At 34.8% G+C, this 13,548-nt stretch overlaps 1 protein-coding gene across 1 annotated transcript in view; it reads right to left on the reverse strand.

Moving 5' to 3' along the window:
• Positions 1-13,548, reverse strand: part of PIK3C2A (phosphatidylinositol-4-phosphate 3-kinase catalytic subunit type 2 alpha) — an 88,003-nt gene that overhangs the window by 26,043 nt on the left and 48,412 nt on the right. Inside the window, exons 9-19 of the mRNA XM_037522717.2 lie at positions 13,015-13,158; positions 11,835-11,880; positions 11,546-11,756; positions 9,060-9,182; positions 7,274-7,441; positions 5,767-5,878; positions 4,930-5,072; positions 2,511-2,699; positions 1,931-2,024; positions 1,443-1,537; positions 459-639 (exon numbers count right to left, since the gene is read on the reverse strand). Coding sequence (XP_037378614.1) covers positions 459-639; positions 1,443-1,537; positions 1,931-2,024; positions 2,511-2,699; positions 4,930-5,072; positions 5,767-5,878; positions 7,274-7,441; positions 9,060-9,182; positions 11,546-11,756; positions 11,835-11,880; positions 13,015-13,158 — 1,506 coding nt within the window. The remainder of the gene's footprint in view (positions 1-458; positions 640-1,442; positions 1,538-1,930; positions 2,025-2,510; positions 2,700-4,929; positions 5,073-5,766; positions 5,879-7,273; positions 7,442-9,059; positions 9,183-11,545; positions 11,757-11,834; positions 11,881-13,014; positions 13,159-13,548) is intronic.

A 13,548-nucleotide genomic window follows, 5' to 3' on the forward strand; every position in this document is an offset into this window, starting at 1 on the left:
CATTCTGTATTCAAGAACTGGAAATATTATCAAGATTGCAATGCTTCCCAAATTGATGTAAATTCAATAAAGTCCTTTATTAAAATTTCAGTGATATTTTGCAGAAAAAGACATGTTATTCTAAAATAATATAAAACTGCAAGGGACTTCCAAATAGCCAAAACAATCTTGAAGAAGGACAAAATTAAAAGACTCCTATTTCCCAACTTTAAACCTTACTACAAAGCTATATAATGAAAACAGGATGGCAGAAAGATAGACATAGAGTATAGAACAGAAATAAACCCGTTATTTTGCAGAAAAAAAAAATGTGACAGAGATAGGCAAAGTACCTAAGAAAACATTAAGCAACTCAAATGAAGAACAAAGCCATTATGCATACAAAAAAAGAGTAACAACCTGACCGCACCCCAAAATTCTTTACAATCAAAATATTTATGTTCCCTGAGGGTACATACCTGTCTGGCTGATCCACTAGCCTGTCTTACTTTTTCTGCTACTCCTCCTAGAAGTTGCACAAGTTTTGTCTGTTTCAAAAGTTCTTCTCTGAGTCCTTTTCCTCCTACTGAGAGGAGAGCACCCAAAATATATTCATAACGGGCACCAAAGTGGGCATCATGCAGGGCATCCTTAAGGAGCCTAATACAGCAAAATATTTATGTTAGTCACTTCTGAGAACTGGATGAATGTCTCTCAAAAATCAATGTAACAGGTTCATTTTTTTTTTTTTTTGGCGTAGAAGAACTGGGATGTAGGCTGGATATACAGAGGGTGAGAGGATTTACCAGAGAGAGTAGGGAACAGAACAGGTGGATTTACTGAAATACACTGCTAAGGGGAGCAGCAAGCAAGACAGGAGAGGTCTGCTGCACCATATGTGTGTTCTCTCCCTGGATGGGATCAAACTCAGGCCATAGAGGTGATAGCACTAAGACTTATTAATTCTTAGACTTATTAATCCAGGGAGGCCTAATTTTTGAAATTTAGGAATTTATTTTAAGCTACACAAACAAGAACACCTTCATTATGATAGAGCTCTAACATGCCAAATACCTTTGTAATAAAGGGCTTGTTATTTTTGGCTTTATTTCTAAAACCCTAAAAATCTATCTTTTTTTTAATACTTTTTAAGAGAAAATTTAAATCGTGGCCTCCCTGGTAATGCAAAGGACTAAGCTCAGCACTATCAAGCTATCAGCAGCCACTGAAGCATGAGTTCCCCCCAGCCAGGGGGCTAACCCACATGGTGCAGTAGACCTCTCAGGTCTTGCCCACTGCTCCCCTCAGCAGTGGATTTAAGTAGATCTGCCTGTTCTGCTCCTGACTCTGTCTCTGGTGAATCCTCTTACCCCGCATCTCTAGCTTACACCCCAGTTCTTGTATGTATAAAAATATAGAAACAAATCTTATTTTAAAAAAAGAAAAGAAAATTTAAATCTTACCAATACAAGTTGTGTGCTATTTGTATATTTCCCAATGCCCTGGACAGAAGGAAGCGTACTAATGAACTGTTCAAGTAAATTTCATACTTCAAAGCCTATATATGAAAGAAAATAAGTTACTGGTGGTCAAATCCACACCACATTGTTAGGATAAAATTGTCAAAAGGGAAACGATATGAAGCAAGTATTACTCTTGTTGATGAAAGATGATATGGATAAAAAATTGAAAGGAATGAACATCCACTAAATTAATGAAACCAAGCAGAAAAGGACAGAACTTAGGGTAACATTTATTACCTACAGGGACAGTTGACAATAGTGTGGGGAGGGGATGATCACATTAAATCCAAACTTAATTCACGTCAACATTCCCACACTACAAAATTACTTTTAATCAAAACAGAAATAGGATCAGTTAGCAAGTATCTACTCCTAAAAACTAGGCAGAGAGTGAGGAAGATAAGTAACTAGTAAAAAAAAAAATTCACCTGCACAAACTGTGGAAGAAGATCTGTTAGCTCATCATCACTAATAGCCTCAATCCAGGTCACAGCTAGGGACCTCACTTCCTGATCAGCAAATCTAGAAAAGTACCACAAGTCAGATTTTACAGTGATTTCTTACTAGGGAAGCTATATTTCCTGAAAATATAATCTCAATCTGTTCTTGACAAAGAATACTCAAATAGCCCTTTAATCCAAATCAATGGTTAATTCTTCTTTTACTTTGGGGAGGGGAAGAGGGAAAATCTTGCTGTGCCACACAAATTCAAGCTTAGGATTGTTTAGATATCTTAAGCTTATAAAATTCCTTTTGGCCTAAAACATAAAAATAAAACAAATTATTTAAAATTTATAATGTAACTCTCCTTAGGTTAGTCCTAAATGGTATGGCATGCCTTTTTAAATAACCTCAATGCAAAAGATGTTTGTAGAAATATACATTTACACATTTATAATGTACTGAATTGCTTTCATGTTCAAAAAATGGTAAGTACGCCTGCAACATAATTCCTTATTGGAAAAACTGATAAAACAGAGCAAATATATTCATTCACAGTTGACTTACTTTGCGTCAAGTAGTTCCAATGCAGTCAGTGGGTGCAATGGAGGCCACTGATGAAGTAATGAGTACGTTTTGGCAAGGCTAACCCATTTCCAGTTTGGGGCACTTGCTAGTAATTTAGGAAGACAATTTGGGTGTTTCAGACAGTAATAACGTTTCTCCCACAAAAAGGTTTTATCTTCTTTAGAAAGTCTGCATACATGACAGAATTAAATCACTTCTCAATGGTATCACAACAACAGTTATAATTTCAATTATTCAAAATACAAAAAAAGAAAACATTCATTTAAAGATAGCTATATCTTGGTAGAATCATCAGTACTAATTTGCAATAGAAAATGTTTGGCAACATCACTGATTTAATTTGGGGAATGGGAAGAAATCGTTCTACCTTGATAAGAGTCTTAGTTATAAAATGGTTATAAAAGTATGAAGGATAGTTTAATACAGTAAAAATGTACTGAGGTCCAACCAGATGCCATGCGCTAAAGTCAGAGTTGAAAAAGCAAAACCCTTTATAATACGAAAGATTCCATCCATTTTATACAAGTAAAATCAAAGGTTATGTAAAAAGTCGTTATTACAAAATTTTCAAATATAGTTCAACTGATATTCAAAATGAAATGGACTTGTTTTAGAGATTCTAATTTAACCTTAATGGCAAATGATAAATAAAATATTTCACAATTTTATTATCTAACCATGTATCTTTGTATATATTACACATGCAGAGTACTGAAAAAAATTTAAATATTGCAAAAAGGTGTATAATAAGTCCTGCTCTGTCCAATTCCCTTCCTAGTAGCAGCGGCCTAAGCTACTCTATTCATAAAGAAGCATATATGCAGATATACAAGATTCGTTTTTTCTTCATAGTAAGGTAGCATACTATATACACAAGTCAACTCTTGGCTTTCTTCACTAAACATTTCTTACATATTAGAACATATAGCTACCACTTCATTCTTATTAGTTACATAGTGCTCCATTGGATAAACATATCATAATTTAACTCCTATTGACAGACATTTCGTACCAGCTTTATAATATTCAAATAAATTCTACAGTGAATATTCTTTTGTCTCCAGAAGCAAATATAAAAGAGATTTGTTTAAGATATATAATTGGAAGACTTGCTAGGTCTAGACTATGCACACTGTGACCTTTATAGATTTTTGCTACATTGTTCTCACAAAGCATTTATTCATTTTTATTATAATTCAGAAATACATGAGAAACTGATTCAGACATCTTTAATAAAAGATCACCTAGGTTTCTCAGGGGTATCTGCTTTCCACTCATTCAGTAATGTAGTTACACATCCATCGTTTACTTGAAAATGGTGGAAAACACCAAGCAGGATCTTAGTGTATTGGAACTTTTCCACCTCAGGCACTGTGAAAGGTTTCTAGGCCTCCTGGGTAAAAGGACCACTGGGTATTTACAGACCTGCCTCTATTTAATGTCTGCTAGACATTAAATGGGCACCTGATCAATAGAACATTCTATCACTCTAGAGGCTAAGGTGTAGTTCTGGAATTAAGCATGAAGGTTTGCATTTCTGATTCAATTTCCCTTTGATGTATTCTAAAGGACAATTAGAATTGTCCCAATCTTTCAAACCATCGATGTTTGTCTTCCAAAAATAGTACATAATTTACTAACTCTTGGCACCAAATAAAGTACCCCAAAAGCATTCAGAGTCAGCAGAAAGCTAGATGAGGATCCATTTCTCTCCCCAAATAAAGCTATTTGAAATCCAGAGTGAATGCAAATGGCACAAAAGTTAAACGACAGTCTTTCCCCAAAAGACTGGGTTGACCCCAAGGCATTCATCTATATTTATTCCTTCTAAAATACGTGGAAATCATGGACTGTCTATTCCAAAAGCTATTTAAAAGTTCCATTAAGAGTGTAATTTCCACTTTTCTGTGTAACACTTTACGTAAGATGATTTAATTGTCATCAATCTGAAATATATGAAATGGCATCTTATGTTAATTTACATGGCCTTATTACAGAGGTAGAACATAGTTTCAAATGTTTAAAAGGCACTTCTTCTTTTCCAAAAAATTATCTATTTATATTTTTTGTGTACTTTACCACTGAGATGTTGGTTTTTCCTACTGATATGAAAAGGTCCTTTGTATTTATGGAAATTAATCTACTGATATTTACTGTTGAATATACTTCCCTGTCTGTCTTTTAATCATGTAGAAAGTTTAAATTGTACAAATTTCTTAGCTTTCATGTAGTCATATAGTCTTTTTACATAAATAAAGACAAAAATAGAAAACTTAGCATACCAAGAACACTGCTAAATCATTAAAATCAGAGCATTTAATAAACCATAAACTTGGGTTTTATACTGTAAGAGACAAAACAGAATCAAAACAGGCCAAACAGAACCAAAGGAACATACCCAAGTGATGAGTCTCTGTGAAGAATATCAAGAAGTTTTCCTTTTATATCATTTTCCAGTGTTTCAAAGTTGTGTTTTTGTATGATGGTGTCGACTTGAGGAGGGGTGTAAATGATATCAAATGTAGGAGAAGGAAAATCAACCTTAAACGTTTAAGAAAAGTTTTGATCAAATTAATTAAATTCTCATATTTGCCACATTAACTTCTTTACCTCTGAAAAAACTGATTTTTCATAGCAATTAATGACTTTGAGATTGAATATCAAATCAGTGCTTCTTTTCTGACAGTGATTACCACTGCACTAATACTCTAGCACACAAATTGCTTGAGATGCATACAAGTGCATTTTTTTACTATTTATCAGAAATCAGAAATGCTTTACTGAAATTTAAATTGTTGACCCTAAGTTTGAAACAAGATGAATTAGGCTTTTTTTTAAAAACATTTTATTTTTTACACTAAAGCATTTTTTTTTAAAGATTTATTTATTTATTTATACAAGCACTGGGTACAGTCAGAAGCGCGGAAGGGTGAGAGAATTCACTAGAGCCAGAGTGGGGAGCAGAGCAGGCAGACTGACGAAGTACACTGCTGAGGGGAGCAGCGGGCGGTAGGAGAGGTCTGCGCACCATGTGGGACCCTCACCTGGTGGCCGGGGATCGAACTGGCGCTGCAGAGGCTGTGGGCAGCTTCGCAACCCAGCACTCAACCGCTGCGCCACAGGAGAGGCCCCCGAAATTAGGCTTTTTTATTAACAACCCCAATCATGACATACATACACTTTTTAGAAAGAAATGAAATTTAAATTTCTCCACATGTCAAAAAGTTATCATTACCTGTAACACTATTCTTTCCATCACATATCCTTTTTTGGGGACTGTTCCAGAAATAGGATTTGTATGTGAAGAAGTCCACAGATACAGAAGCTTAGTTCCAGATGTTAAAAACCTTCATGAATATAAACAAAGGAATACTGTGGTTTTCATTTTAAAAATTAACTCAAACCCCAAAACGCATGTTAATGAATTTGAACTGTTCATAGTCAAACCTTTATACATGCATATTAATGCATAGGTATACAAAAAGAACATCACCTTTAAGAACTTATCAGAAGCAGCCAATCTCTACATTGTGCCTAGGCTTTTCAGTAAATGTATTGATGTGTGGGAGCTGGGACACAAGGAGGTAAAATGAAAGATTATTTTGGGAGTAATGAGGTTGAGGACAGAATTAAGATGGATTGTTGTACTTCTCAGGATTGTTCCCCAAACAACTTAATATAAATTAGGATAATCTTTGAAAATCATCTATAAAGGAATATATCTCAAAATAGTAGTTTGGATTATAGAACACTCCCTGACTTTTACCATCATAAACAAAAGTACAAAGAGCTAGTTCTACCACTTATTAGCTAAGTATCCTAGGGAAAGTCACTTAAGCTCTTTGTACTTTGATTTCCCCCACTGTAAAAAGGGTATTATAATAACATGTACCTGCATATAGCTGTTGTGAGGAATATATGAAATATATATAAAGAATTTAGATTAATACCTAGTATATAGTAAATGTCATGTGTTTATTATTACAATTACTATTGCTATTAAACACAATAGATTTCTTGACTACAGAACCTTAGATATATATTTAATGTGTTCTCTCCCAAATGTTATCATGCACTATTATGAAACATATCCCAAAATCACTCAATTTTTTTTTTACTTAGGAAGACACCTGATGGTCTCATAGGGCATATTTTTATTTAAAATATAATTTAAATGGTCAGTTGAAAGACCAGGTAGATTACACTATCCCAGTGGCTATTAGGAGACACAAAATTCAAAAAGGAATTCCTTTATCCTTACAAATCACTGAGTTTTTGCAAACACATGAAACTTTGGAGATTAAAGGCTAGGGGCCCACAGCAGTAAGGGCGGATCAACAAAGAGAAGTGAGAAAGGAATAATGTGCAGTAGTAGATTCTCTGAAACTGGAAACAGATGGGAATGGAACAGGAAATGGAAAAAGTTATTAATATCAAGGGCACTTATAAGTCCATGGTATTATGTCAATAATACTGTTAAATGACAGTTAAAGAGTGAATTGATTGCTGCTGTCCCCCTGGAACAGTGACTGGCAAACAATCTTTTGAACCCCCATATTGATGTATTCAAACTACAGCAGAATAACTTAGCTTCCCACTGAAATGACCTCCTTTTATCACAGAAAATAAACGGAGGCAGTTCATTATCTCACGTGTTATTGTTCCTATCCCTGTTCACTAGCCGATTCTGATGCTACAGATGTGTCCACAGTAACTCACTATCTCAACTCAGTTACACTCACCTTTTAAAGTCAAAAAGAGGTAAAGAAACTTTGCCCAAAGCTTCTGGTCCCTTTCTCTGCTTATTAGAATCAGGGGAACTTCCACTGCTCTGATTTAAAATTCCAAAAAGGGTAAGGTGAAGAAGTGATTCTAATGGCAATTGTGATATCTCGATGGGAAAAATGATTCTATGGGGGAAAAAAAAATGTATTAATTGAAAAACATTAGGTCAAATTCAAATTTTAGCTCTTTAATGAAACTGAAAATTTTAGTTATATTATTTATCAAATAACCCTCAATCCTGAGATCCATTAGCCAATTACGTGGTTGGCTAACTTATCTAAATCTTAAACAAATTTCTTTTTCATTTTTAAAGATTTATTTTATTTATGCATACAAGAAATGGGGTGTAGGCTAGAGGTACAAGGGATGAGAAGATTCACCAGAGACAGAGTGGGGAGCAGAACAGGTGGATCTACTGAAATACACTGCCAAGGGGAGCAGCAGGTGAGACAGGAGAGGACTGCTGCGCCATGTGGGTTAGCTCCCCAGCCAGGGATCGAACTCATGCCACATTGGCTGTCAATAGCTTGACAGACTGAGACTTTAACCCCTGCGGCACCAGGGAGGCCCTTTAACAAATTTCTTTAAAATTTCAAATAGGTAACATTTCTTCAAAGATTTGTTACTGCATTTAGTCAAGAAATTCAATGTCAATTTCTACACAAAATAATAGTGATCTTTATTTCCTTTAGGAAAATATAGATGACCACTTATGAGTATGATGCAGGACATAGATGCTGTACATAAATACACACACACTCTCTCACACACACACACACACACAGAGATATGTTTGCCAATGTGCTTTTAATTTTTAAGTCTGGAAGGGCAAGGAAGGATTAATAGTGGTCACTCTGAGGATGAGATGAGATGGTAAATATTGAAAATAAGGTAACATTTTCCTGTACTATATGCATTTCTCTATTATTTGATTGCTTTTACAGGTCTATTATTTCTGTAATTGAAAAATAAGACTAGGAAGCATTTAATAAAGGCAGAAAACTAAAAGTTCTGCAACTGCCTATCTACCTCAATAATGGAAGCACTCCCTTGGTTTATAAAAAATACTTTAAAAATATTAACACTAGAGAATATATCTTCTACATGGATTTAAGATTTTTGTTATGTGTTAGCCAAGAACTAGGCTTCATACATACAGTTATAGACTAAATACTAAACTAAGAAATCTGAAAGAATACCATCTTTCTAAAATATATGTGAATTTATCTTTACCTTGACAAAGTCTAAGAAGAATTAATGCAATGCTTCTACAAATTAAAAATACGTTGACTTACGAGTATTTCAAATTTGTTTTTAAACATTTATTTATTCACGTATATAAGAACTGGGGTGTAGCCAGAAGTGCGGGTGAGAGGATTCACCAGAGACAAAGTAGGGGGCAAAACAGGCAGATTTACTGAATTACATTGCTAAGGAAAGCAGCAGGCAAGACAGGAGAGGTCTGCTAAGCCACATGTGGGTTCTCTCCCTGGGACTCAGGCCGTAGAGGTGATAGCACTGAGACTTAACCCCTAAGTCACCAGGGAGCCCGCAAGAGTATTTCAGATTTTTAAATGAGAATTTCAATCTGTTCTATAAAATTGTATCTATATTAGACTTTAAGACATCAATAAGAATTTAATGAATAAAAATTCTAATGAAAATGAAAGGTAGTTTTCACACATGGAAAAAAGTAAAGAACATGTCGTTCTAAAAGAATAAAAAGTCATAAATTTCACTTACAGTTCATCCCATTTAATAAGATAGAAGAAATTCTTGTAAGTGCCAACCTTCTTTGACTGAATAGGTTTAAAGAGATCCTTTCCATTGTGAGACAGGGAGCATATCAAGTAGTACTTTTCATAACTGAAAAAAGTTTAATTTTTATTTGATAATACAAATTAGTTAACAATACAAATGTACATTATTAATCATTAGTGACTATTAATCTGGAATAATTTGGCTACCAATGCAAATTCTATGAAAATAGAGAACAGACATAGCAAGTAGGGATGAGGTATAACAAAGATGGTACAGAGTAGAACATATATCCCCATATGCTTCTTATGGATATCACAATGATACTAGATAGAAATTTATTTCAATGTTGTGCTTAGTTACTAGCTTTTTATTTTAGTTGAGTAACACTGAATAATGATTAAATTCTAAGTAAATTCTAGGAATATAGAGTATAAACATTATCTTCCTAACATGCCATTTCCCAACTTACTGAAATAGAGTTAGTGAAATAGAGTTAAGCCTGACTGCACTGAGGTAGTCTTCTCTGGGGAGAGATACTTTCTATCTTCTCTCATTAGACAACAATGATTTAGCCCTAATTGCTACAAGTACAGACCTGGTTAGATACAGTCAAGCAATTCTGTAGGGCAGCAGTCTTCGGTTCAATAAACTGTGTTTGATAATATTCTAACTTACTGTGAACCTTAAATAACCCCTTTCTCCATATATATAATCTATTAATCATTCTAAATTAATGTTTTAAATCTAATCTCACTGATTCACAAAACACCTCTAGCTATTGACTGCTTTTCTCAACTTCATTCCCTTTGTCCTTCTTCAATTCAACATTGCATTAACTTTCTCTTAATTATCACTGTAGTTTGCTGCATTGTCTTCTAATGAGTATCTGTTCTCTTCATTAGTGTCCCTACATTTATCTGTGTGTATATACGTGTGTGTGTGTGTGTGTGTGTGTGTGTGTGTAGGACGTGGAGGGTACTGTCCCTGTAACTATTTAAAAGAAAGAACTAACTTCAGATAGTAGTAGTAATACCCATTAAAATGTAAGTTCCAGGAGGACAGAGATTTTTTGATACCCTGTTTACTACTGAGTTCCCAGTAGTAAGAACACTGCCCACAGATGGTGCTTGGTAAATATTTATTGATGAATGATATGCCACTTTCAAGTCATTACAAAATTTCAAAAAAATTTATTATGTATTCATTTATTTAATCTAAGGTTCAATTTAAGCAGAATTTATGTGCAGGGTTTTTTCCCACTAGGTTTTACCTTATTTTATAGCATTAAGCTATTATAAAACGATTTCATTAAAGTCAATTCAAACGTTCAATTTATATCAGACATTTCCAAATAAGCTGAAATTGGCAAACTTTATGGCATTGACAAAAAAAAAAAATCAAAAAGGAAAAACCTGTATTAAAAATTTAACAGAATATGGTTTTATAGATTTTAAAGTCTAACAATCAATAAAATGTAAACTAGTAAAGAGAGGGGAAAAAATGTCTAGTCCCATTATATTGTTTCAGATTACCTTGGTGCTAAAGCAAAGTCAGAAACAATAAGTCACAAATTGACTAACTTTTTTTTTTTTTTATAGAGGCATGTTTTATTTATTTATTTATTTGTTTGTTTGTTTGTTTTGTTTATACATGCACTGGGTACAGTCAGAAGCACGGGAGGGTGAGAGAATTCACCAGAGCCAGAGCGGGGAGCAGAGCAGGCAGAAGGACCGAAGTACACTGCTGAGGGGAGAAGCGGGCGGCAGGAGAGGTCTGTGCGCCATGTGGGACCCTCCTCCGGTGGCCGGGGAGCAGCCGGGGATCGAACCGGCGCCGCAGAGGCCGCGGGCAGCTTCGCAACCCAGCGCTCAACCGCTGCGCCACGGGGGAGGCCCAAATTGACTAACTTATTAATCAGCCAGATTAAGTATATATTTTCTCTCCTTTTTTTTTTTAAAATCTGAGTACACACTTTTCTTTTTTTATTTTTTTTTAAAGATTTATTTATTTATTTATACAAGCACTGGGTACAGTCAGAAGCACGGGAGGGTGAGAGAATTCACCAGAGCCAGAGCGGGGAGCAGAGGAGGCAGAAGGACTGAAGTACACCGCTGAGGGGAGCAGCGGGTGGTAGGAGAGGTCTGCGCACCATGTGGGACCCTCCTCCAGTGGCCGGGGAGCAGCCGGGGATCGAACCGGCGCTGCAGAGGCTGCGGGCAGCTTCGCAACCCAGCACTCAACTGCTGCGCCACTGGGGAGGCCCTCTCCTTTTTTTTAATATGTAGTGGGAATGTATTTTTTAATAGAACAGTGTCAAACAGCTAAGTAAATTTTATGAAAACTCCAAAGGTATTTGGTGACTCATGTACTATCCATTTAAATCCAAGATAAGCATGGATGCTGATCTTTTACAAGATTAGAATAATTCTCAGTAAAGCTGTGTGATTTTCTTTTAATCATTTACTTACATTGATACCCAGTTACTTGAAATTCCATGTGCAGCAAAAATGGTAAACTGGAGCTGTTCTGTTGTGGTCCATGCCTCTTTGATGTTCCTGTTACTTTGGACACAGGCTGCAGGATTCCTACCAGAATTTGCATGGAGTCTAAGAAGATCATAAATTGCTGCAGTTAATTGATCCATGCTTACTTGAACAGGATTTTCAGGATTCAGTGAGCCTAGATTTAAAGAAACTGTTAATATAATATTTTGATAAAGCACTTTATTGCTAAAATTTAAATAAGTTAAGGACATACCCCTAGATGAATGCCTGCCAGTGTCTCCTCCAGACAGTGAAGTCACCTGCATACAGGCATATAAATTAGTTAGAAAACTGTCTGTGATATATAATGTTTACCTTTAGTTAATGCATTAAATCAAATATTTTATTAAAGAAAGCCTTCACAGGAGAAATGTCTCAAAAGTGTCTGCAGAAGTAATAAAACAATAAATAAAGAATGCAGAAGGTGAAAACCCTTAACAAAATAAACAGGTGAATTTTAGTGTCAAGAAAATCATACAGTAACTGAAATTTACTGCAATACGTAGAAACTAAAAAAAATTTGTCTCATTAAGACAATTTACCAATTCATATTTGAAATCCAAAAGTAATAAATAAACTAATACAGTATTTTATTTTCCCTTAGTTGCTCTACTATTAGATAAGAACACTCTTAGAGAAACTAGAACTCTATTATCATTTAGTGACCAAAAAAGTTCTTATAATTGTTTAAATTAAGCTCTTCTCTTACTCTGTGCTTACTCCTTTATCCAGCAAAGAGTATAATGAATACAAGTCTCAGACATTTGGATCATTATAGTCAATCACATTCAAGTGATTTTATAGAAATATTTTAATTTCTAGAAGCAAGCACATAAAAAGAAATAGATCCAAATTTCTGAATCCACATGGATAAGGATCTCTGTGAGAATGAATGGGTTGAACAATCCACTAAGTATCTGTTGAAGGACATGATATCAATATAACGTTTCCCTTCTTTAAATTTATCATGTGTTATGATTCACCTTCTCTCATCTTCCCAATCAGAGCTATGAACACCCTATGAACAGAACTAATTAAACCCCATGAAAATATCATGGGGAGAATTTTTACTAAAACAAAAGTGTAATATAAAAAAAGGGGCTTAGTATCTACTTTAAAACCTCCTACTGACTCATTTATGCTAGAGTTCCTCTTCTACACACAAAATGTCCACAGTTTGGCATACATCTATTCAATGTCAACTTCCAAAGCAGGCCACCCCCTCTTGGGATCTCTCCGACCCTGCCAAGTAAGTGACCAAATCAACTCAAAAGTAAAAGCCACAGTTAAAATAACATTTTATCCAAGGGAAGCAAAAATCTTCCAGTTTAAGTGATGATCATATAAGTACATATTTGCATATAATAAAATGCTAATTTCTAAAAAATACTCACATCAGCACTTTTACTCCTTAGAAGATTAACTGCTCTCTTTAGCTTCTTTACTGATTCAGTAATGGCAAGAGTCTCTACACCATCTAAAGCACTACAGATTTTTCTTACAGCTTTAATTACTTGATCTATTGTTCGGTGCTGGTTCTTCAAAAATAAAAAGTAAAATAAATATGAGTATGTGGAATTTAAAGGATCATTTCAGAGATGAAGGCAGAAAACAGAACTTCTAGCTGTGTCTCAGAACAAACATCCTCTACTCTTCTCTGGTGACAAAAGAAACAAGATAGCTTTTCAATTATATAGTTTTCTTCAAAGAAGAAAAGAACAGGTCTGGTTAATTTTCACTTTACCCGACACAATTATTCATATGCAAACCAATTTCAGATTAGAATCAGAAGTAGTAGCAACAAGTTACCAATAAATTGCTAAATCATAAAAAAATAAGTCGTCTTTCCTATTCTCGTTTGGGAATAATTTCCACATTAAAATACCAATTCTTCTCTCTCTATTGCAAAAATTTGTTATTGAAACCAA

The sequence above is a fragment of the Talpa occidentalis genome, unplaced genomic scaffold (genome assembly GCF_014898055.3).
Source record: "Talpa occidentalis isolate TD23 unplaced genomic scaffold, MPIMG_talOcc4v2.1 talOcc4.3, whole genome shotgun sequence".
In the NCBI taxonomy this organism is placed as follows: Eukaryota; Metazoa; Chordata; class Mammalia; order Eulipotyphla; family Talpidae; genus Talpa; species Talpa occidentalis.